A 25,940-nucleotide genomic window follows, 5' to 3' on the forward strand; every position below is an offset into this window, starting at 1 on the left:
TCCAAATCACAGCTCGGCTCACACTCAACTCCCGGTGCGGTGCCGTGCAGTTCACCACGTTTTATTCCTAGTCTCATCCTCCTCGAGCTATATAATCACAGGGGGCACGCTTTTGTCACGATCCCTGACTCACGACGTTCATCAGTGCCATACCCCTCCCCTCCCTGCCCCGCTCCTTAGCCCCCTCACTCCGTGAGGTGTCGCCGGGTTCTCTCCCCCCCGCCGTTTGCCGCGGATGCTCTGGGGAAGGGGAGCGCTTTAAACCCTTTTCTATCAAGCGCCACCGCAGCTTAGCAGGGAAGGGGAGACCTCCTGGCGTGCCCCCGCTGCCCGTGCCCTCCAGCGGGCGGACCCCGCTCCTCTCCCACCGGGAAGCGGCCGCCGCGGGGGGCTGCCCGCTCCCCCCCGGGGCCTTTTTGGGGTGCCGAGGAGGGGGGCAAGCCCCACCTCCCCCCCTCCCCTTGCCGTCCCCGCCGCCGCAGGCCCCTCCTCCCCGTCCCGCCCGCCGCACACATGTGCCTGCACCCAGCGGCGGGGCGCGCCGTCGGGGCGGGCGGGAGCCGCCACCGCCTCCCCGGCACCGCCCGCTCCGCACCGCCACCGGCATCGCCGCCGCCGCCGCCGGTCCGGGCACTGCCACCGCCTCGCACCATGGCCGTCGCCTACCTGCTGGGCAACGGCTCGGCGCCGCTCCTGGCCGGCGCCCTGGAGGACCCGTTCGTCGCCAACGCCTCGGCCGCCGCCTGCCGCCCCTCGGCGCCGCCCTGCGCGGCCGCCCCGCCGGGCTCCTGGGGGAACGGCTCGGCGGCGGCGGGCTGGAACCGCTCCGAGCCCTGCGGCGGAGCCAACGGCAGCGCGGGGGGCGGCGGGCCCTGCGCGCCCGCGGGCGGGGGGCCCTCGGTGGTCACGGCCATCGCCATCATGGCCCTGTACTCCGTGGTGTGCGTCGTGGGGCTCTTCGGCAACTTCTTGGTCATGTATGTCATCGTCAGGTGGGTGCCGCCCCGCCCCGCCCGGCCCGCCGCCGCCGTCGAGGAGGGGGACGGGGGTCGCGCTGGGGCGGCGGAGGGGAGAGGAGGGGAAGGGGGCTGTGGGGAAGGGGCCCGGGAGGGAGGAAAAGCGAAGAGGAAGAAACTTGCGACGGGGCGGCGGGGCTGGGCGCCCGCTCGGGAAGCGCCGCGCTGCGGGGAGATGCTCTGCGGCCCCGCCGTGCTGCGGCCCCGCTGCTCTCTGCCCGGCCGGGGCCGAAGTTTGCACCTCTCCGCTGGGCAGGGAGGGTTTTAGGGCTTGTGGTCGTTGCGTGTGAGGATGCGCTCACAGACAGGCGGTGCACATCCCCGCGGCTGACCCCAGACCAAAGGCAGGAGCAAAATACAAATGGCTTCGCGGCTGAACGCCTCTGTCTGCCAGGATGCACAGATCCTCTCCCCCAAGTGGTGCTGTGCATGTTTATATCCGTATGTATCTGTATGTGCGTGTATACCTCCGTGCGTGTGCACGCGTGTAAATACGCGGGGGTCGCGACCACTGCCAGCAGCCCATGCTCCCAGCTGCGCTGTCGCATGTCGCGACTTTCTCCCCCGCAAGCTGCCGCCGCGCTGTACAAGGTCACTCGCAAGCGCGTCCTCCACGCGTGACAAACCTCATTCCCGTAAATCGTCGTAAAAAAAAAAAAAAAAAAAGGCGGGGGGGGGGGGGGGCGCTCCTTTGGTTGCCCGGGGTCGGGGCAGGCGGCTTCCGTGGAGGAACACTGCCACCTCCCGGAGCGGCGGGGCGGGACGGGACGGGAGGGACGGGACGGGACGGGACCGGTGTTTGCCCGTGGGAACCGAGGCACCACGCAGCCGCCGAGCTCCGCCGGAGCTGCTGGAGGGTGCCCCCGGGGTGCGCTCCCCCCTCGCCCCGGCACTCCAGGCTCGCCGGCTCCGGGAAGCAGCCCGTTTCCCTTTGAGCAGCGCTGAGAGGTCCGGGTAGCAGGCGGGCAGCGGACAGCAGGAGCCCCGCAGGCACCGGGAGGCTCCGTGGCGGGGTCGGTGAAGGCAGTGCTGGCCGTAAAAAGCCGGAGCTGAGGAGGGTGCAGCGGCGTGGTGGAGGATGCTTCCGTCTGCATGTGGCAGCATGTCTTGGGGATGTCACTGCAAAGCCTGTACAGCTCGTAAACCTAATGGGAGCACACACTGTGTGCATCAGTGGCTCAAGCTAAAACTATGGTTCGGAGGTTATGTTTTAAATAGGCAGAGCTGGGAAGTTCTTCTACTGGCGTGTGGTTTTGGTCAGCCAGAGATTCAAGCTCTCTCTGGACGCTGTACAAAGGTACGGCTGCAGAAGTGCTTCTGAACAGGGCCATGGCTGCAGTTGTCTGAGCAAGTGTTGAATGCATTCCTCTGGGAGAAAAAGCAGACGCACAATATAACAGAGCCAGGATGGTAGTCAGCAGAGCATATGCTACAGGTCGTCCCTGGAATTATGTATTTATAGCGGGCATAACCTGTTCTAGGTTCATATTTCTTACATTAATTAACTCAATTACACTTACACCACAAAGCTAAAATGAACAAGGCACGTACATTTAGCTTTCTGTCTTAGGAGAGCATCCTTCCCAGAGATTATAGCTTAAAAACAAAAGCCAGAAGTAATAGAAGACAAAAAATGTTTTCATTTTACAGAGGAAAACACAAATCAATTAAATGGCTTCCCCAAAACCACACAGGAATTCTGTGGCAAAGACAGGACTGAATCCAGGTCTCCTGTGCTTTCACAAGAACAGCTTTCCATATGACAGAGTTCCTTCCAAGTTACTGCCATACACTTATTTACCAATCTGGGATGAAAGAGAGCTTACATTTTATGGTTGAATAGGATCTGTGGTTTAAGCATCACAAAATGCCTTTCCTTTCTGTGCTTCTATATAGGTTTAGTATACCTGAGCTGCAGTAGGGAGCTTTTTGATTTATTTCTTGTTGAAAGCTATACTACCATGACAGCATTTGCAGTCATACTAAATGTTCATATGAAATTATGAGATTATGTGCTTACGTTCATGTATCCTTAGATCCAGCCAAGGATAGGAGGCACACCTTTCACTGAATTGCAATTGACATAACATAAAGCTCCCCTTCTTTATCTACCTTTCACACCATGCCTGCTCAAGAAGAAGGAGGTTTTGAAGTTTGTATTAATTTTGAGAAGAATTAATACTACTAGAAAGAAGATTTTAAAGTGATATTGGTACCTAGTTTACCTTTAAAATCCTAAGAGTTGGGAGGTAAATGGTTAGATTTTTGAAACTCTGTCCTTATTCACTTCTCAGATTCCAGCCCCAGTGGAAGCAGCAGTGACTTCCTATTCAGAGTGCTGCGTGTTAATATGACATGTTTAGCTTTTTTAGAAATATGTTTTGGAATAACTATAATGTTATTCTTATAAACAGATGACCTTAAAATTCCATCCAGTCATTCCAACTCTTCCACGTGAAGCAGATCCATGGGTTTGGAGCTGGAGCCATGCAAATGCTTGCCTGATGTGGAATTGATGTCATTATCAATCCACAGTGACATTGGCTTTGTATACCTCTTTCTTTATAAATAATGCAATATCAACCACCCCCCTCATTCTTCCAAATGCTTTCTGTTCAGCTATTTTCCTCCTTGAATTAATATTTACAGCATGTTAGATCTGCAGTGTGTGAAGCTGAACCCCATGTTACTAACACCGAGCTGTTCCCTTTGTGAAGTATAAAATATGTCTTCTGAGTGACAGCGATAATAGTCAGGTTTTACTGCCAGCTATGAATTTCCAGTAATCTGAAAAATCTGTAGATAATTTTTATTATCTGTTTTCCGTATGTGTTTTGTGTAAGTGTGAATTACTGATATGAACACAGTGTAGTTACGGGCATTTCAACAACAAACGCTACTTCTAGCTGCTGCAGAGTGCAACAAGACAGTGCACAATTAGTACCATGTGGTATCGAATTAATTTGCACAGTGATCTATAGGCTTTTCCTGCCTTCTAGTCAACTCAGTGGGATATTAGTCACACATCAGAGTGGGAAGAATGTGCCCTGTGATTAAGGCCGCATGCACGATGCTGGAAAGCTGTGAGAGATTGTTGCTGAACATCTTTGGCATCGCCGGTCTGGAAGAGTGGAGTAGCTCTCTAAGGCCCCAGCACTCCACCATGTGAAGTGCCCCGAGAGGACTGTGATTCCATCAGTAGCTGCTGGTGCCACTCAAGTCAAGAGTGATGCCTTGATTGCTTTGCTATTAATTTTGTCACATATCATAAACAAAGGAGCCTGAGGTACTCTGTGGTCCTTCACAGGAGGAGAGAAATGCCTTGTTTCATTAGGGTAAATGATTACTCTGGTTAAAATAAAATAAAATAAAATAAAATAAAATAAAATAAAATAAAATAAAATATTAAAATAGGGAAAGAAACCCTCTTTGAAGCAAAGGGCTTTTTACATTTCTCAAACCAACGTCTTCACAATGTTTTGAAAAGAAAAAAAAAAGCTGTGACTGAAACATCATCTAATTTGGAAAGACTACACCGTACTGAAAGCTCTGTTTACTACAACCTGGCCCACTCAAGCTTCAGGAAAAGTATTTTACTAAGAAGGGAATTTGGGGTGAAATTTCAATTGTAGGAAGAATTGATGTCTCCAGAGGAATAAGTATTATCACACATGTAAAGAAGGGGAAAATTGAGGAGTTTACAAAGAGGTTATAGCATTTGAAGTGGAGAGTCAGCTTAGAGAAATAAGCTGAAAGTGATCTCAAGCTTGAAAGAGGCTGAAGCGAAGACAATTTCTCTAAAAACAGGAGCTCTTCTTTGCAAGGCAACATGGAGTCACAGATGCAGTGTGAAAGAAGGCCCACAGAATGTCTTGTAGCAGCGTACATCAGGGAATTCAGAAACCAAGAAATCCATAAAATTCATTCTTTTCTTTCCTGCCCACAATCACCTGAACGTCTCTGCATTTGGGTGGCACTGTGTATGCTAATGCTGTCAGCTGTCTGAAAATAAAAATTTCCACCTCCGTGTTGTTACCAGCAGCCTTAACCAGTAATGTCAATTATGAATTTATGGTGCTCACCAGTACAAGTCAGAGAAGATCTGTGGACATAACTGAAGGAGCATGACTGGTCAGGAACAGCACAGATGCCGAGTTAAATGAGAGGTGCAGTGAGAGGGTGAGCCTTAGCATCCTGCATTACAGAATGACAGGTGTCTCCGTACACTGTTTGCAGTAGAAGTTTACCAACCTTTGCTAATGGGTAAATGTTTGACTGTTGAGGTGCTCCCCTCCCTCCCCCAGGATCAAGGAAAGCAGATAGGTAAAACGCCACGAATACCTTTGTATTCTCATTTTGTTTAAATTATATTGATAGGACCATGGTCAAAGACCCCTGGATGGCCCTGGTCTCCCTGAGGAGCGGGAGGCAGGTGCTGGATGCTATCCAGCAGCCTCTCCAGAGCTGGTGGCACCGCAGGCACCTGGCACCTGGCCCCAGCCAGCTCCCACCTGTGGGACATGGGGCTGACCCCACAGGGGAGGTCCCCACACTGGGCCAGCAGCTGCCCCCTGGCAATCCTGGGCAGAAGTGGGCAGAAAACTTCCCCTCTCTTTCAATTCCTCTTGGAAAAACTGTTCTGATCCTGCTGTATTTTCTGGAGTATCATTTTGATGATGGCCTGCAGGAAAAATAATGTTAAACACTTCCAAAATGTTTTTACTTTCCTCGTAAAAAACAGTCTAATATTACTGACTTTTTGCGGCAGCTAGATGAAAAGATGACATGTTTACAAATATCTCAAACAAAACATTATGAATGTTTCAGTATCATTCTAACTTAATGACCTCTTTTCCAGCCATAGCCAGTAGCTGGTGTTTAGACAAAGAGTAGAATAAACAGCAGCTTCGCTGTGTGAGACTCCTTCTAACAGTCTGTTACACTGTGGACAGACTTTCTGAGCTGCAGTTTGCATCAGCATGTTTATCAACAGCTTTATGTGAACATTTCTCAAATAAAACAATCTAAAATAAGGTTGGAAATAAAATGTCACAAATATTACCACTTTGCAACAAAGCTGTTCTGAAACAATCATTTTCTAAAGTTTAAACTTCAGAATTCTGAAACATTGTTAAAGTTTCTAGATTAGTTATTTTTAAGTTTAGGTGTTCTAAGATGGGTGTTACAGAGATCCTGATTAATGGACACTTTCAAAAAACAATTTATTTTCATTATGATTCCAAGTGAAACAACGTTTTCAGTCCTTGATAATTATCTTCAAAACACAAATCCATTCATTATATCTTTAAAAAAAAAAAATGAAAGCAAATATTTAGTGAATTGCTATTAGGCTTATCTCAAAGTTCTTCTCATAATCATCTTTGCCTATACCATGGAATTTGTCTTTATTGATGTATTAGTGGGGATGCTATCATTATCTTTCAAAGACCCTGCTTCCCTTTGGAAGCTGGATTTTAAGGGTATTCACTAGCAAGGAGTTCCACAGCTTAGCCTAACTGTGTTAAAAAGCATTCTAATTCATCTGTTTAATGATAAACACTTCTAAATTTTATTCATATTTCCCTTTGAATTTGCATGATGAGAAAAAAGTAAAGATGACAGACTATAGCTACTCAAGTAACTGTGAAGAACATGAAATAGCGTATTTTTTCCACCTTCTCGCTGAGAAGTGTTCAATTATCAGCTATAAGATCTTGTACCTCAGATCAGGAATAAAACTTCAAAACAAAGCTGTTTTTGTGTAGGATGGGGTGTTTCCTCCTCATTGCATGGTACAGAGCAATCCCAGCGTGACAGGAGCCTCTTTTTTGAAGCGGAGCAAGAAGCAGCAGTTAAGGTGCCTTTTCCTGTTCTCCCCTTGCTTGGTGCTGACCTCCAGCCCTGGGATCTGCTGCCTTTATAGAAAAATTATCCAGGAAGCCAGTTTCACAAATCCTTCTCCTAAAATGATGGACTCAGTGCCTCTGTCAGAGCTCCAGTTTCACGTGCAAGCTCATCCTTGTCACATGGGACCAAACCCATATTTCCTTGTACTTTTCATTTGCTCTTCTCAAAATACATAGTTTTGCTCTCTCTGTCTGTCGTGTCTTTCTCCACCATCTCCAGCTTTCACCATTACTCTCACTTCACAGGCACATCTTCCTGCGGCTTTACCATCTCTCCAGCCTCTGTCTCACCTCTGCTGCTCCTTTCCAGATCACACCCAACACCTTCACAAGAAAATCCTGGTCTCTTGCACACAAGAGACTGTATACACATCTGTGTATATAGATACACACTGTGTATCTATATACATACACACTGTGTATCTACACACATCTGTGTATCTATATACACACTGTATATATACACATCTCTGTATATTCACGATGATAGCCTTTAACCAGGGAGGATAACCACTACTGTTCCTCATCAGTCTTTTGTGGATCTCATATCCGCTAGCAGTAAAACTACCTTCAAAAGCTTCCCTGCCAGCTTGTGTGCCAAGCAGGGGATGTCTCATGTACAGTCCTCACATGAGGAGATAAGAACACAAACCAGGAGGAGGGAACCAGCACCTGGAAGATCGCTTCTCTTCTGAAAACAGGCAAAATAGCTGTTAACTTGTTCCTCCTATAAACATGTCACCTCAGTTATCGTTGACGTAGTCAGTGGTTTCACCCCCAATCACACTTCCCTGAATGCACAGGGGAGAAAGTTAAGTTAAAGATGCTGACAGTTTTCCTTTGCACGTCTTCCTGCCAAAGCAAAAAACTTCAGCAATAAGCACCCGCTGCCTGATAATGGCAATATATTGGAGTTACTGTTTTTAGCACCATTGATTTATTTCTCAGAGATGTGTTACACAATAACTGTGAAAGCAACAGCCATTACTAACGACCCATACATACTTCAATGCCAAGCACACAGAAACTGAGCTAAAGGTGGCTTAACAAACAGGCCAGAATAAGTACTGGAATAATTTGGGGATAATGTTTCCCTCTTTTTACTAGGCTGAGGGGAAGGGTTCAGTTTACTAGCAGCTGACTGTATGGGAATTGGAGCATACGTGTTGCTGTCATTTCTTTTTATTATTAAATAGCTGTTGGTGGTGTCTGGGAAAAGAAAAATAAATTAGGGTAATAGGAGTTATAAGACATTGCAACATCTTGAATGTTTGCCTGGCAAGTTGATGTGAATATATATATAAAGACCTGTCCTTAGCTGGCTCCAGGGATATTGTGCATATACATGTAATTAAAAAGGCATGAAAATAATGAGGGAAATATGATAATAAAATAGTTACCTGTTGGCTACTGTGGAGTTTGTGTTTTCTGTCTGGATTAATCTCCCTGCTAGTTAATCCTTTCATTCAGACCTGAAGGGAAAGGACCAGCCTTCCACTGCAAAGTAGCTATTTTTCCCAAAGATAGAAGCTTATTTTGTGTTTTTGTTTGTTTGTTTGTTTGACTTTGTGGGGTTTTGTTGTGTGCGCTTTTTTTTGTTTTTTTTTTGGTGGGGGGGTTGTTTTTTCCCCTGGGAAGAGACTAAGTTTACTAATTCAAACTAAACAACGGAAAGAGGAACACCATATGATCCGTCTCAGTAGCAAAAAAAAAAAAAAAAAAAAAAAAAAACAGGAACAGCAGCAAGAGAATTTTAGCCCAAAGCCCAACACATTATTGTAATTAATTGAAAACAGGATGAGTCAGATGCCCTCAGGACTCTCTGTTATTGGCACAGCAACATTCCTGAAAAGACCAGTGATGGAGTCTGAAGAAAGTCACGTCTGCCTCAGAGGCTTTCATTTAGCTCTCCCTGTCCCAAAGCTGAGGCCTGATTGAAGTTGCTAATTGGTTCTGACTACAGGAGAAGAGGACCTGGGCAGATGTTCTTCCATGAAAAGTGATGTGCTCTGTTTCCTTCTCCTAACTGGGCTGTGTAGGCAAATGCCACCAAGTGGTGGGTCTGCACATGCCTTAATAGAGCTAGACACAGGGAAAGGACGAGCTGGGAAGTCAAAGATAGGAAGATAGCCTAGGAAGTAAACCTTGGTGAAATTCTGGATTCAGTTCACTTGTGCTATGGAGGAGAATAAAGTGAAAAAGGGACTTGGCAGTGGGAAAACAAAGGATGAGGGAGAAAAGAGGTAGCAGCTGAAGCAGTTGTGTGTCCTTGAATGTAGGATCCACATTGAGCACATACCTTGAAGCTCCTTTAGCAAACGTGCATCCACTTGCTGGTGTGCGAGGAAGTTAGAGGACAGCTTCTCTGGCATCCTGTGGTTGGAGGCCTTGCTGCATTCCCCACCAAATACATCAAATAACTATGCCTTTCACTCTTAGGCCTATCACACTGCCTTAGTATGTCATGAAGTGATGCCTGATATTTGTATGAATTTTTCATGATTCTAATTAAACCACCAACACACACTTCACAACCCCAAAGCTCAGTTAGGTTTTGCTGTCTTGCAGTCGTGTAAAATCTGAGAGAGAAGCCAGATGAATTTTATCTTTAGGCAACAGATAACTTCATGGTGCCTTATATTCACCAACAGAGTTCAGCATTTGCACTCTGATCTCCTTCACAGCAGTGACTGGCAGGGCTTGAATGGCAACAAACAACGGTTGTCTGTCTTAATGGCAGTACATTTTGTTCCCTTCCCCAGTTCAGTTTTTGCCCCCAAACTCAGGGTCAGTGCAGGAAGTGAGCAAATGTGAAGAATTTCACTTTGATTAAGCATGAACATTTTCTGCTGTAATGTTGTACCTGCTGGAGTTGGCTTTGTTTTCTGTTTGTTGTTTGTGTGCTTTCCCTGAGGGATTGTTATTTTTGAATTACATCCACGTATGTAATCTCCTATGGGGAACATAAATCAAAAGGACGAGTGGATTGTTAACCACAGTATGTCACCTCCAATCCAGATGGCCTGACTGCATAATAACATGTAAGGTTTGTACACAAATTTATGTTACTTGTATGTAAAGCTTGAGTTTAGTGGCTTTACAGCATAAGTATTCTGGAGTATTCATGAATAGAAGAATCAGAGACCAAGTCTTTAAGCTGATGAAAGCACGTGCTCCCAGACAGGTAGATTAGACTCTTACAGAACATATGTTACTTTCAAAGCTTTCAAAGCTTTAATCAGTAGCAGCCTCCTACAACACCACAGCTGTAACTGAGATACTGAGCAGGTCTTTAACTTTGTAGAAAGAGACCCACTACAATGCAAAGAAAGGAAAAGGACAATTAGAAAGGATAGCCATCAGTTAATTCTATTACTTGAGACCAAAAGTACTTTACAGGATATGACCTAGCAGAGAGACATCATTTCAGTGTCAAACATGCTCGCTGGATTGTTTGTTAGAAGAAAAGGTTGTCCAGCCCAGGCTAAACCTTTGTGAGAGCTTTAAGGGCTCAATAAAAATTGAATGTACCTCATGTCTTAGGAAAGCACACACACACAAAAAAATCCTTTCCTACTTTTTTTGGGTTGCATGTACAAGATGTACCAGAACAGCCATGAAAATAAATGTTCATTTAAATTAGTTTAACTAGGCATGCTTCACATGTTTTAATCTTCCCACCCAAGGAGACCTCAACAAATCTAATGCATGCACATAATGATTCTTCATTTGTTTAACAAGTCATTTATACAGGAAGAACATGAATTTGAACGCTAACCTAATCTCCAGCATCAACAAGAGTTATGTGAGGTTGTCTGAATGCAAGACCTAATTGCTGCCTGTTGTTTCTTTGAGCAGCCAAGCAAGTTTCACAAATGGCGGCTTTCTGCAATGAATCTTTTCTAATTAAGCTAGTTTTTCATATATTTTGCATTTTACTTAAACACAGATCAGTTGAAGCAGCCTTCGTCTCCAAATTAGCATTCTATGGACAAAAGCTTGTATGACTTTGTGTTGCTGAAAGTAGTTGTTACCAATCTACCATCAGCCATCCTATCTCCTAAGTGCAAAAGGCTGTTTCTGCTTTTCTCCTCACTGTTGCTCTTCAGATAGGAGCTTTCAAATGAATTTGTAATGACATATATACATTACTATATTCATCAGGCTAAACATGTTTGGTTTAAGATTCTTTAATGGTCTTGAATGAAAGTGTGAAAACAGTATCTGTTAAAAGATCACATTTATAAACACAGTGCTTTCGGCATTATAAGTTAGCTCTACAGATAGCCTGTGACTTTAATTACATATAAAATCCAGTCCCTCTGAAGTTTAGCAATTTGATCACGTACACGTGTATGTCTGTATGATGGAACTGTTTGTGCTGCTTCTTCAAATAGGTAGACTTAAGGATACGTTAAGAAAAGATATAATAAAAGCTAGAATCAAGGCTTTGAAGAGCTCCATTTTGAGGACCATTATTTTTCATGCTGTTAAAAATCTATTTTAATCAATTCTTTCAGTATTTATTTGTTCATATAAAAAAAAAATACAATCCTGGGGACACTGATAATCTACTTATTTGGAGAAATACACCTTTAACAAAACGTGCTTTTTAGAAATAAGCTCTTTATAAAATCTCTAAATATTCAGTACGGAGAAATACTCAAATCCCATAGAAATCACTGAAAGGAATATTGTGAATTTCAGTAGGCTTTTGTTGATTAAGCAATTGTGGAAGCAAATGCTTTCTATCACCACAAAAAGCTTGGATTCCTTTTTTTGTAAGAAAACGGTGATTAGAAACACAAAGATTACGGAGTACATCAAGCAGAATCTTTCATTAATAGCCTACAGAGCCCATTACATGAAATAATGAAAAGTCCAAGAACTTTAAGGCTTAAACCAACAGTGAAAACGAGATACCAAAACCAAAAATTGTGTCGTATTTAAGTGGAATAAGGCCCATGGTAGTGTCAGTGAAGAGATGTTATTCCATTTATTCAGAGTTTTTCTCTACCCATCCTCTGGCATGCTAATCTGAAAGTCACTTACCTATTGGCTGATCTGTTTTGTTTGCTGTGTCAAGCACTGCCTTTAAAGCATAAGAATATTTTCAATTACTGATAAAAAATCATTATAATAAGCTGCTTCTGCTGCTGCTGATGATGATGTTCTTTTTGGACAGAACTACACCAGAATCAGGTGTGATGGCAGCAGCACAGAGAAGCATACCTAAGCTTGTTTTCTTCTCCAGCCATAAAGACAAGGCAATCACCTCAGAGCTGAGTGTGGACCAGCAGCCTGGATGAGAGCACATTGCCTTTTCTCATCCACAGAGGGTTCAGAGTCACTGCCCGTCCACTGCTATCACTGCCTGAGCCAATTAGGCTGGAGGAAGCTGTGAATGTCTGCCATTAAACATCCAGGTTTGCTCTCTGGACACAGAATTAGCTAATCTTGGATCTGTTGTCAGACCCATAGAGAAGACATTCATTTTTGATAAGAAGCAAGGGGTATAGCAAATAAAGGACTTAGTACAACTTCAGCTTCCTAAACTGTTGTTGCAATTTGTTGGATAAACGGAGGGCTTCCCTAAGAAAAGTTTTTAGAGTACTTTAATTTCAGAGTATAGATATTATTTAAAACTTGGAAGTATAATAGATCATATTTCTCAAGACAGAAGTCAAGTAAGAGATTGGATCTACTTAAAAATATTCTAGCAGAACACCCTAGCTTGACATTAAGGCTGTTAGTGGCTCCTCCTGCATAGTGCCATGAAATGAGAGAACAAATACAGTATGAACTTCTTCAGATGTTCATCAGAAAAGTTATCTAGATGCATTCAGTAAAAAGTCTGCATTCCTCCAGCCCCTACCAAAAAAGTTCCAAAAGTGTGCTCCCCACATGGCGCTGTCACCAGTTCCTTGGAACTGACTCATTATCTGGATAGATCAGAGGAAAAACAAGAAAAAACAAACCATGAAATACTGTATTTTACACTTTGTCTTCCCCAGCAAGTTGCCCCAAAATATTTTTAAAGTACTGTTCCACTTGCAAATCGGTCAATACATTATAAAATATCTGAACAAATATTGTGCTTATTACTTTGTATTACTTTGCAGGATCACAGGAGGGTTTCATCAAAGGAGCAAGCCATATGACCTCCCCAAAGCCAGATGGCCCCAGTGCCTAGCAAACTCAGCAGCAGACTGGGGAGCAGAAAAGACTAGCCAAGAACAGGGCTTGTAGTAAAACATTCATTGTGACACTGCAAAAGTATAGCTATCAAAAAAAAAAGAAAAGGGGGGGGGGGGCTATTCACATGACACAATGACTTGAAACTATAAAGGGCTAATGAAAAAAAATGATGAAATGACAGAAGAATTTGAATTCTACTTTTATCAATGCAAACACAAATTAAAACACGTAAAGCTCTGTCTGCTCTGCTGTGGTTGAAGTGTGACACATTTAAAATTCAGAAAGTGTTTTTTGCATAGTTGGTATCACAGACTTAGCAAGAAGGGAGTGCAAAGTAGCTTGAAGTCCCTCCTGCTGCAATAGGCACTGTGGAGCAGAGCACGGCATGCACACCTACTTCAAGCAATAGGGCTGCAACATCCACAAAGGGCTGGTGGTTTTATTGAATTATTCAGTTCATACGTTCAATAGATTGTCTTCTTTTTCAGTTGGAAGAACATCTGTCTAATTTGTATAGGACACTGAAATCAGCAAAGCAATGTAGTAACCATCATAACAAATTATTTTAAATTTCTATAATTACAAGCAGGTAAGAAAGTCTTAAAGCAAAAGCATAAATTTTCAGATGTAGTGGGTTTGATAATTACACTAATCTTTCGGGTACTTATTCCCTAAGGAATTACATCATTACCATTCCACAACCTAGAAATGCTTTCTCCATTTGTATAGACCACAGTTCTCATACTTGACATGGCATCAGAAGGTACACAAAATCTATCCATTTAATACAGCATCCAGTATTAGAAAATATATATTTTTTTTCAGCTTATTTCTTGGTTAGGTAGGATATTATGAAGAACTTCTTTACTGAAAGGGTTGTTAGGCATTGGAATGGGCTGCCCAGGGAAGTGGTTGAGTCACCATCCCTGGAAGTCTTTAAAAGACGTTTAGATGTAGAGCTTAGCGATATGGTTTAGTGGAGAACTTGTTAGTGTTAGGTCAGAAGTTGGACTAGGTGATCTTGGAGGTCTCTTCCAACCTAGATGATTCTGTGATTCTGTGATTCTGTTCTTTAGCCATCATAATATTGTTTCTTCTGCAAGTGTCCTTTCTCTCTGCACAAGTTAAATTAATGTATTCTAATCTTTCTTACAGCTGTTACCTAATGTCTGACTGAATTACAAAATAATATTGTAGATAAACCATAGCAAGATCATTTGGTTAAAAAATGAACAGCAGAAGAGGTTGTCTTTGATATCATCTAACATTATTTCACAGAAGTTTCTTATAGGTGGTGCTCTTGCCTCAATTTTGTTTAACATTGCTAGTTGTGGTCATTCACTTTTTTTGCTGATTTTTTTTTTTCTAGGTACACGAAAATGAAGACTGCCACCAATATCTATATTTTCAATCTTGCATTGGCAGATGCATTAGCAACAAGTACTCTGCCATTCCAGAGCGTGAATTATTTGATGGGAACATGGCCATTTGGTACAATCCTTTGTAAGATTGTTATATCCATAGACTACTACAATATGTTCACCAGTATCTTTACGCTCTGCACCATGAGTGTGGATCGCTATGTAGCTGTCTGCCACCCAGTTAAGGCCCTTGATTTCCGTACCCCCAGAAATGCCAAAATTGTTAACGTCTGCAACTGGATTCTTTCTTCTGCTATTGGCCTGCCAGTTATGTTCATGGCAACTACTAAATACAGGCACGGTAAGTCTTGTTTTCATCCCCAAATTGAATATATCAGTGTTTAAACTTTTTTCTGCATTCTTTCTTTTTATTGTAGAGACATTGAACTAACTTCTGACCTGCAAGCTGTATGAAGCAGGCAGTGCAAATAGCCATCTTGGAAAATTTTGCAGCTGGCTCTGCTTGACCAGAGACAGCTCTGCATGTGATCAGTCTTTGACGACCAGCAGCTCCAGCGGGATCCATGTGAGTCTTGTTGCCCTAGACAGCCCCTGTAGTGTTTGGAAAAGCATTTGTGCCTACCTTCAGCTATAGGGGAATATGCACTCTGTTAAAGCACTGGAGATTGTGCTTTACCACGGATTTTCCCACTGAAGTTGCTGGTCTTCATTTTCTACCTCGTCTAACAGGACGTGGTACAGAACTGAGAGCATGTTCTGGATTGCTGGTGCTCAGTGGTGTCCTTCAAGTGACAGCCTCTCAACATAAATCAAAAACACTCCAAAGTGCAGTTACCACATGTTATGTCATCCTCTGCCCCTTTGCCTTGAAATGCCCAAATTTGCAGCAGATACAGTGCTGAAATCATCTTATTTTCACCGGGTTTTATCTTAAAAGTGAAAATGAGCCAAAGTTTGAACACTTATGACAGTTCAACTCTTTTTCTTGCTAAATATATGCGGAATTCCAAGCAATATAATGCAAAGGAGAATGTTACTTTTTGCTCTTGTTTTTCTAACTAAAGCTTCATACATATTTTTGCAGCGCTGTTTTCTATCAATGTTTGTGCCAATGACAGATCACAGATCGCTTTGTTTTAGTTATTTACATAGTAAATCTTCATGTATTTGCTCATGATATTTAACAAAAAAGGTTTAAAGGGAAGCAAATGCCAAACTGACCGGTTTGTTCTTCTCTGCTCTTTTCTTTTATCTCTAGGCTCTATTGACTGCACACTTAAGTTCTCCCACCCTGCTTGGTACTGGGAGAACCTCTTGAAAATCTGTGTGTTCATCTTTGCCTTCATCATGCCAGTCCTGATCATTACTGTGTGCTATGGGCTGATGATTTTACGCCTGAAGAGTGTTCGCATGTTATCTGGCTCCAAGGAGAAGGACAGGAACCTGCGGAGAATCACAAGGATGGTTCTTGTAGTGGTGGCAGTGTTTATCGTCTGCTGGACTCCCATCCACATTTATGTCATCGTTAAAGCCCTGGTCAACATCCCAGAAACTACTTTCCAGACTGTCTCCTGGCACTTCTGTATTGCTCTAGGGTATACAAATAGTTGCCTTAATCCAGTCCTGTATGCATTTCTAGATGAGAATTTCAAAAGGTGTTTCAGAGAGTTCTGCATCCCCACCTCCTCAACCATTGAGCAGCAAAACTCCACCCGAGTCCGACAAAACACTCGTGACCATGCTTCCACTGCCAACACTGTGGACAGGACTAACCATCAGGTATGACTAGCAGTGGAGATGTCATCTCTGGATCCAGGCCACCCGCTTGGAGATGACATGTATTCCGAAGTTACAGTTTATACTGATTTGTAGCTATTTGAGCATCTAAACACCTTCAGGGCTACATTTGAAGCTGGTGTATTCACACACAGAGCCCCCAGTCCTGCATGGTTCTAGTTGTTCTATACTCTAGTTGATGCCCAAAAGCTGAGGGCTTTCAAAGGTACCTTGCATGATAGGGTCCAGCGTGCATGCGTATACACAACACCCAAAACAGAGTGTTTCATTTGCAGAAGGTTTACAACAGTTTTCTGATTTAGAACCGGTTAGAGAATAATCAAAGATTTCTCTATTCTGTCTGTTGAGGGAGACATGGTTGGGCCAATATACACGTCTCTCTCCTACCATTTCATCAGTAAACTGAAAAGAGAAGAAACTGCATGTACACTTTCTGATTGATGTACAAGAAAGGCCTACAAGGCCGTGTTTCTCCTGTAAGAGATGCAAGAAGTAGACAAAGGTCATCTGCATGCAGTTCTTGTACCAGATCAATATCTGTGTTGGCTAGTGTAGGTTTTGATAGATAGATATGTAAATATATAAATATACATGTATACACACACATATTAAGGAGTATTGTGCCATTTTGCTGTTTAAGGTATACAGAGTAGGAATTTTATGGCACAGCAGATACCAGGATAAAGATTGTTTTTATTCAGGCTATTTTTGCTTAGCTTTTGGGAAAAAAAAAAAAATCCTTTTTGTTACATATTTGACATCCATGCACCTGTGATTATTTCTGAGAGTTTCCAAAGCACATCCCTCGGTGAACATCAAGCAAAACACAAAGGCAAATCTTAACATACTAGCCTAACAATTGTTAGAAAAGGTTTGAATCTTATCTGGAACTCATTAAAAAGAAGAAATAAAGGCAGAAACCTAATTTATTCCTTGCCACATCATCTTTCATTGGAACATCAGCAATATCCTTAGTTTGCTCCTTCATGAGCTTCTCACTGCTGCCCCTTCACCCACAAGCTAGCTGCCTTCTCGAGGTGCAGAGAAGTGGCTTTTCGTGAAAGAAATAGCTTACCTGTCACACAGGCAATCAGGAAGTCCAGATCAGAATATTATCTTATCCATACAAAGTAAATGCACCAGAAAAAGAGGAAGGAGCAAGCAAAAGGGAGAAGAGGAAGGTCTATTGAGCATCTGCAGCTGGTGGTGTCGTTCACCAGAACATGATCTGTACATGCAAAGCTGCAGGCTGAGGAATCAGTTAGTGTCTGCTCAGTCTTACCCACACTTCAGTGGTGGAGCAGAACTGCCAAACTTGGCGTGGACACATACATATATGTATGTGTGTATATACGTGTAGTATTCACTATGTGTAGCAAAAGTTTAGTAGACAGATTCAGCTCTCACTAAGGCTTTTGCAACCCTCAATGGAGTCAATTTTGTGCATGTGTCTGACAATGGGGTTTTATCTTTATCTAGTTCATGTCTAGCTTTTTCAGCTTTTTACAGTGCAGTGTGTAATAACATTTTCTACATTTACTTATACTTCTTTACATTAGTTTTAGGAGAGCTGTAGTTTTCTAAACTTCTACCCTTAGCAGAGATTACTGTGGTACCACCTAGAGTCTGACTGAGATAAAGTCTATTTCACTGGGCACTGAGCAAACACAGAACAGAAGGTGATCCTTCCCACAAAGATCTTTCAACCTACACCAACAAGGGAGAGAGCTAGTTGAGGCAGGGATAGAAGTGAGCTTTATAATGGAAGTAAGAATGGAAGTAAGGAGCAAGCTAATCACATAGTTGGAGATTTTGTGTTAGTTTCCTTCAGGGGATAGTGGTGGAATTAGTTAAGAAGAGATAAAGTACAGGTAAAGAGAAGTGACAGGGAAGATGCTGAAGAGAAAGACAGGTGACAGGAAGAATGCAGAGGAGAAAGGAGAACATCAGGAATAAGGTCAGAGTGAGGAAGCAAGGGAGAAAATTGAAGCAAAAAGCCAATATACATGTAACGAAAGAAATGTGTTCAGAACTGTAAGAAACTGTGTGACTATGCAGCTTTCACTACTTCTGTAACTCTTCCTAGCAGCTAGCTAGCATGTTTCCCCCAGGCTAGGGAGAAGCCATCACTTGGAAACTCCTGTGCTCATAGATGTGTGGACAGGTCTGTTTGCATGGTCTGGTATTTGAGAGAATTTGAAGTGCTCTTAAATGGGCCCAGTTTCACTTCCCTCACCATCATTGCAGCAGTCCTTGCTTAAGCAGCTGTTGCCACTGGTTTATTTCTGCCAGATGTGCCCGATGGATGCTGACCTGAACCTTCTGACTGCTGCGCTCTGTGGAGAGCAGCACACCAGCTAGTCGATGCAGTCCTATTCACCCTCCTCAGAGGCTATGAAATACATTCACACCAAGCCACGTTCAAACCAGATTAAACTTCATTTACTTATTTTCTTCTCCAACAAACTTTTCTGTAAAAGACATTTTTGGTGTCTCTTACTATCCAAATGACAGAAGGATTTTAGGACTAATCTGCTCTGGAAAGGTTTTCTGGGTAGTACTTACAAATGTAGCATTTTATTTATTTATTTTAGACAGAGAAAGCCCTAGGGTGAATCCATCTTTTGTTCTCAGAAAACAACAACAACAAAAAAACACTTTGCTCAAACACTTGGTGAGCTTTGTAAATTCTGTTCACAGGGTATTCTTTTCACAGGTAAGTGCTTTCTGTACAGGCAAGTCTAGCCAGTATATCTGTATTGATCTAAGTATCCTGACAAGCTCTTTCTTGTGTAGACAGGGCCTTGGAGAGCATTTGGTATGAATCCTAATTGTGCAGTGTATAGTGCTCAGCACAGCTCAAGTTATTTTCATAGAAACAGATGTTCTACAAGTTGTTTTTTTGTGTTTGTTTTTTTTTTTTTTTTTTCCCCAAGTGAGAATTCTTACTCCTGCTAAAGTTAATGAGAGCTTCAAGCACTCAACTGCTTGGGGCCTCACAGTCTTGAAGCACTTAAAATAAGCACTCACTTGTGGGAACAACAACTGTGTTTTCTATCAGTGCAAAAGAACAGATACAAATGTTCATATTATTCTGAGTTAAGATACTATCATTTGGCCTCCGTTATGTCTCTTTGACATTACCAAAAAGTTCTTGGTTAAGAACTGCATTATTGTTTTATCTACATATAGGAAAAGTGCAAAACAAGTTCTGACCTCCCCCAGAAATGAAACATTGATGGTGCGAGCATTTATGAAAAATAGTACATGTCCAGTGGAGAAACATATTTCTGAGGGAGAAAAGACAGCGGCTAGTCAGGCATGCAAAATCTGGAATTTTAACAATGAGATGCTTTACATCTGTGGGGGATGTATTTTGGGTTACTGGGCTAACGCCTGTGTCAGAACGTTCAGGTTGCATTGTTTCAGGGTGAGCTTAGAGCTTAGGCTCAACTCACTTTAATTTTCAGGGAAGCATGGGCAATCTTTCAAGTGCATTTGCATGAAAGATTAAAACAAGAAAACAGGAATAATAGAACACTGGAGAAAATCTTGCAGAACAGAACTGCTTACTTCAAACTTTTCTTTGCATGACCCAATAATAGTAGGGAATGCTAATAAAAGGGATTAATATTAGCTTTTGCAGATGTCTGAATTGTTTTTGATGTCACTAGCATTAACCTGGATCATGACAAAGACCCTAACAACTTTGAAATAGCTTTGACTTCAGGTGCACAGAGAATCTCTGCACTACTTTATCTGCTAGATTTAAAAAAGGCTTGAACATTTGTACTGACATGGGACCCTTGTGAATCTTCTAGGTAACAAAGAAAACAGAATGTGTTTGCTAGACAATTTCATTAAAGGCAGCATCTATAAACAATGCTATGAGCACTGAAACTAATTAGATGCATTGTAAGGTTGCTTGTGTTTGTGGCATTTCTTGAACTGAGAGTTAGAAAAAATGGAGACAAAAACATTCACACTTTCCATAAGAAAATAGAAAAAGAAAGTTCACCAGTAAAAAAGAAAAACAAAACCAAAAACAACACTACTGTATCCAATCCACAAAAGAACAATAGAATATCCTGAGTTTGAATGAAGGGACCCACAAGGATCATTGAGTCCAACTGCTAGCTCCACCCACAAGACAACAGAACTACCTAAAAATTAAACCACATGACTTAGACCATTTTCCAAATGCTTTCTGAACTGAAATTTCTATTAATTCAATTCAGAAGTGAATAATGAACCTCAAAATTAATTTCTGGATCTAGACTTCTCCAAAAGACTCACATTCATATTCACATTTAGGTCAATTTTTGACAAAAAGTTCCTGAAGAGGAGCATTTCCAGTACAGAATAAAGAAAAATCCCTAAATATAGCATGCTGAATTGAACAAGCATTTGAGTTATGTTTTGGCCTTGGAAAAAAATATCTCCAGTCAGAAGTCCTAACGGATGCCAACTGCAGAAAGCACCTGGAAAACAATCCAGTTAGAAAATGCATCTTCTCCCCACCCCAAAATCCTTGCCCATGTGTAATACGTTTCCCTCATTTGTGTCCATCAGGTTTCATCTGTGACTGCTTTCCATACCATAACCACTTTAATGACAGTGTCTGCCCAATTTTCAACAAGTTCTGGTTGCTGGGCAGCAAAACAGGTTGCAGACTTTCAGGACATGATGTGTCTTAGGCAGATTTGCCTAAAAATTTCTGTAGATTTTCTATCATGCCTGTATATGAACAAGATTTGGTGCGGATACCATGGATGCCCAGAGCATGGGGATGGTTGTGTTTGTTTGCTGATGTAACTCCATCTCACACAGAATCTTTAAATTCCATCTCACACTGGATCTTTAAATTCGAATCCAGAAGTCAGTCAATTTACTAGTGTGAACACAGAAAAGATACTAATAGGCATGTAAAATACCGACTTACCTGCGGTTGCTACAGAAATAATACAGGGAGGGAGTGAAACCCTTCCCTGCAAGTGAAATTCATTGAGGGTTCCCCTCTAGAAAGAAAACAACTGGCTTGATATGAAATAGACTAATTCAAATACAACAGCACTGCCGATCTAATGTTTTTCTGTCATTAAAGCTAAGACACAAAACTTTTCTCTAATCATTTACTTTGCCTTTGTTGCTTTATGACAAAGGCATATTCTTGCCTTGCTGCCTGGGCTACCAGTTCAGCTTTACAGGGCAGGTCAGTAGCTGCAAATGATAAGTTAATTATTCTTGAAAAGACAAAACACACACACACAAGCAAACTGGTGGGAGGGCAGAAATCAAGTAACTGCTCATTGTGTTTGCAATTTCTTTCCTTTCAGTTGGAACTCCAAGAAGCTGAAACCACCCCACTGCCGTGACAGGGTCTCCTGCAGCATAGCTCTCAAAGCAATTACAAACCAGTGCCACAGTGTTTCTGTGCAGTATGCTATGGGAAGGTGTAGGATACACTTTCCCTCAAAATAAATAAATAACTAATAATTTAAAAAAAAAAAAAAAAAAGAGGAAAGTGCCTGCTTTTCCTGTCTGTCAAAAACTGCTTCTGCAGCACTTCTCCATTGCGCATAACAGAAGCATGAAACTTAACGGTAAGCAGAGCCAAGAGATACAGGGGCTTTCCAATCTCCAGTGTTCAAAACAGTCATGTTAACCAGGAATACATATGTTAGTCTAAAGTGAAACTACTGTATCTGTAGCTATCTGAAGTGCTCTGACAAGTTACAGTAGTGTTAAACAGGTTGGAGACAAAAATTAAAAGGACAGACAACTATAGTTTGAAAAGTGAAGGTGAGTTTTTAACAACAGGAAATAATGGGAAATTGAGTTGTAATACTGTTGGGTACTCAATTTACATTTAAAATTTCTCTGTAGAGGTGTTTTCTGTGCAGGTTATTTGTGTGGTGAAGTTTCACAAGATCATCTAGAATAACAACATATTGGCAAGTCAAGAGGTCATCTCTTACAAGGATTGCATGTTCCACAGCTTCAAAGGGAAAATATTTCTTTCAGTGCTCATTTAAAGAAGATAAAGCAAACCCCTAAGTTTCACCTTCCTCCTCTGTTTCTCACATAAGAACTAGACTTTTACAATGAAAACCATGAAGTGTCAGTTCTTCTGAAATAAATGAATAAATGGAAGTATTCCATGCTGTTATTGATTGCAGAATGATCCCCAAAATAGCATTGACTCTATTACTATAAGTTCCATACGAATAGATGCACAGCTGTAAGCTTGTCAGGGCTGGCACAGGCAGCTGATAAATTCTCTTTCATCTAGTTTCTCAAACTTCAACTGCCCTGTCAGCAACATCTCAAATTTGAAAGTCAGCAACAGTCCCTGTGTGAGGTGCTTGGAAGAGTAAACACATTAGAGCTGCTTTAAAAATATATAAATAAATAATAATTAAAAAATAAAAAATAAAAATAAAGTTACATTTTGATAAAAATCTATTTTTTTCTTAACCAAACCCATGTTTGCTTTTCTAACTAAGGTAGTACAGTCCGCATCTCCATTTTGTATTAGCTACTAAAACACATTAAGATTTATGAAAGAAACATTGTACCAAAGTAAATGCCATCTTAGCTGTTTTCTAGTATGAAATATAGAAATATCTATGTAGATAATTGTGGTGCAATGGTATTTTCTAGCCATTGTTTGTTACTTGCTTTGTAAATAAATCATCAGTAGCTAACTGGGGGTAATGGGGGGAATACTTTGATGAATTTAAGCATATTCTAAAACACAACTGTATGGAATGGGGTTGCTGTTTTGTTCTGTTTTTCTTCTTTTTTTTTTTATTTCTGCAGCAAAAGTGTATTTCTTCTTTTCATTGTTCAAATCTGTGTAACAGAATATGCTTTTAGTGTGAAATATTTTGTTTCTGCCATGGACTGTGTAATAAAGACTGAAGGCCAAATCCTTTCAAGTTGTAAATTGAAGTAATGCTACTGGAGTTTCATCAATGTGTTGCAGCTCAATATGTAGCCGTTTATACCAGCAGAATATGAAACCAGACATAGCAGAAGTGCCTTTTTTATTATTATTTTTCTGTTGAAAAACACACTGTGCTGTCAGAGGGATTTAATATTTAATTTTATATTAGTATAGCAAGATCTCTTCATAGCCATTATTAAAGTTTAAGCCAGAATTGTCATCATCTTAAGAAAGAGAGTTTTCATCTAAGTTTTTAAAGCATGAGAGAGAAAAACTGGGCACTCAGAAAAACTGGGCATGCTCTTTTGCTCTACACAGCAGTGTTATTTAGCTAAGAAGAAGAACATAAGCTACACTAGAAATGGAAGCAAATTAGCATCGTCCAAAGTCATTGCAGTCTGACAGGTTCTGAGCAGTCTGCCATGCTCACATACGGCAAACTGAAATGCATTGACCAACTATTGGAAAAGCCTTAACTGGTAAATCAAGAAGAGAAATAAGTTTAATTAAACCTAAGCTCATAGTTTAGTGGCTAGTTCAAACTACATTAGCTGTCATAGACTTTACATAATGAATTGAAGCCATTGTTTCTTCTGTATTTGGAATGTAATGAAGCTCACTGGTAAAATCCTATGACTCGATAACGGCCTAATATTTTCAAAGATATTTTAGGTTTCAACAGTCCAATAATTAATTGAGCAATCTGACTGTAAATATTTTTAGCAGTACTAATGTTGTTGTGGGCATAATGGTCTAAGGATATGAGGAAGCTAATTTTATTAGCAGAGCATTAGCAAAAATAAGTTAAATGACTTGTTTTATTTTATTTTGTTTTTGTTTTCCAAAAGGCATGAATGTCATTGGGAGTGCTGTGGAGTAAGTAGCATATTACACAAGTTATGTATCTTTACTGTGATCCTTTAATAAAAAAAGTTTGTGTTTCCTGTATATTTGCACATACTATATTCAAAACACAGTACACATTGATCAGCATGTCATGCCCTATTTTAATAGCTCAACTTTAGAAAATACTGTGTAGTGCACCAATGCCAACACATCACCTTGAAGGTTCATGGATTAATTTTCTGACTGCTTTAAATACTTATGTTTTATTTTAAAAAAGGGACATCCAGATAGGTTGAGTTTTTTTTGTGGTGGTGGTTGTGGTTTTTGTTGTTGTTTTGGTGGTGGTTTTGTTTGTTTGCTTGCTTTTTTTGTTTGTTTGCTTGTTTTTAATAAAAGGCATATGGTCAGAATTCTGTTTTGACATAAACTGTGTACATTCCTCCTGTGCTGAGAGGCTCAGCTCCAGGAGCCAGCTGGTGCAGGAGCCTGGCTCCAGTAACAGAAAGACAAGGTGAGCAGAGGGAAACTCTCTTCCTAGCTCCTGGCAGACTAAGAGGCTTCCCAGGCTCTTGAGTTGTGCTGAAGTATTCTTGTTTTATTGATTTTAAAAGTTCTGCCACAAGGTTGTATTTGAGCAAAACTTACATATTTTTTGTTTGTTTGTTTTTTTCATGGAGAGGAAAAACAGTGAATAATGACTCTTAGGAATGACATTTGAGCAAGACAATATAAATATGACTCTGCAATAAGGAATAATAATGAACATCATTACTTCCATGACAGTTGTGATTTTACAGATTTTATTGTAATTGTTTTTTTCCCTAACATGCTCATTGCCATTTTGAACACTTTTATGTGGAAGTCCATAGCAAAAAATGCTAACTTATCTATAAGCACTGTCAGTCAGACAGCACAATTTGGGGAAAAGTCACAAATACCAGAGAAGTAACTTACTTACTATATCCACAGATTCCTTCAAAATCCTATTTCTATGACTCTGTGATGTCTTTGCAAGTCTTTGAAGACTATCTCATAGTCCTCAAGAAGCATATCAGCTGACACCAACAATCCTACTAGCCTAATGACACAAGGCAACAGGATCCCACATCAAGAGAAAAAAAAAAAAAAAAAAAAGATGATGCAAAACTGCATCAATACCTATGTTCCATTTGTTTCAAAGACAGCACCTGGCCAGAAAATGTGAGCTTTACAGACATAGCAAACCATGTATGTGTTGGTGTCAGAAAAGGATTAGGAGGTAATGTGGGAGATACCACAGTAGGTTTGGTTCCCAAAGATACATTTGGATGTAGCTGACAGCCAAAATAAGTCAGTCCCGTAGGCCTGAATTGTGGAGCACAACCTGAACTGTGATGCCAGTTTGGGCAGCACTGGCAATTCAGCCAGCCTTCAATCTTTCAACGGTTATGTCAGCTTGAAAGAAAAGGAACCCCACCACATGAGCTTAGAGCTTCCCTGATATACTGTCTACTGCCCAGACAGGCAGCAGCACTATATTCTGTTTATGATCCTAGGTACAGACTGTACAGACACTGTGCAGCTCCCCAGTAAGACACAGCTGACCTGTGGGATGTAGAGCCACCTGCAATCCCCAAAAGACCCACAGTAAAATGACTCATCAGATTAGGGGCAGGACATGGTGTTTTTCTTATCACGGGGATCTTTACAACCATTCCCTATTCCTACTCTCTCTGTTACAATTTACAGTAAGGATCAGCACAATAACTATACATAAAACTGTATTCACCTTCTGATGCAGCATCAAATTAATTTCACTCCAACACACTCACCTGTGGCATTAGCATCCTAAAATGCAATTTTAGGA

At 41.5% G+C, this 25,940-nt stretch overlaps 1 protein-coding gene across 1 annotated transcript; it reads left to right on the forward strand.

The window, feature by feature from the left end:
- The first annotated feature begins 565 nt into the window (after positions 1–565).
- OPRM1 (opioid receptor mu 1) lies at positions 566–25,174 on the forward strand. Its single transcript, XM_080587022.1, has 4 exons — positions 566–992; positions 14,490–14,842; positions 15,761–16,281; positions 21,636–25,174. The coding sequence occupies exons 1-4, from the start codon at positions 652–654 to the stop codon at positions 21,672–21,674; spliced, it is 1,254 nt and encodes a 417-aa protein (XP_080443148.1). The 5' UTR covers positions 566–651; the 3' UTR covers positions 21,675–25,174.
- The last annotated feature ends 766 nt before the right edge of the window (positions 25,175–25,940 follow it).

The sequence above is a fragment of the Anser brachyrhynchus genome, assembly GCF_964034855.1.
Source record: "Anser brachyrhynchus genome assembly, chromosome: 3".
NCBI lineage: Eukaryota > Metazoa > Chordata > Aves > Anseriformes > Anatidae > Anser > Anser brachyrhynchus.

Excerpts from the sequence above, each read along its gene's own strand:
- OPRM1 (XM_080587022.1), top strand. The coding sequence starts at position 652 with ATGGCCGTCGCCTACCTGCTGGGCAACGGCTCGGCGCCGCTCCTGGCC. Across the intron at positions 14,843-15,760 it reads AACTACTAAATACAGGCACG|GCTCTATTGACTGCACACTT; the intron begins GTAAGTCTTGTT and ends TTTTATCTCTAG. Across the intron at positions 16,282-21,635 it reads TGGACAGGACTAACCATCAG|TTGGAACTCCAAGAAGCTGA; the intron begins GTATGACTAGCA and ends CTTTCCTTTCAG.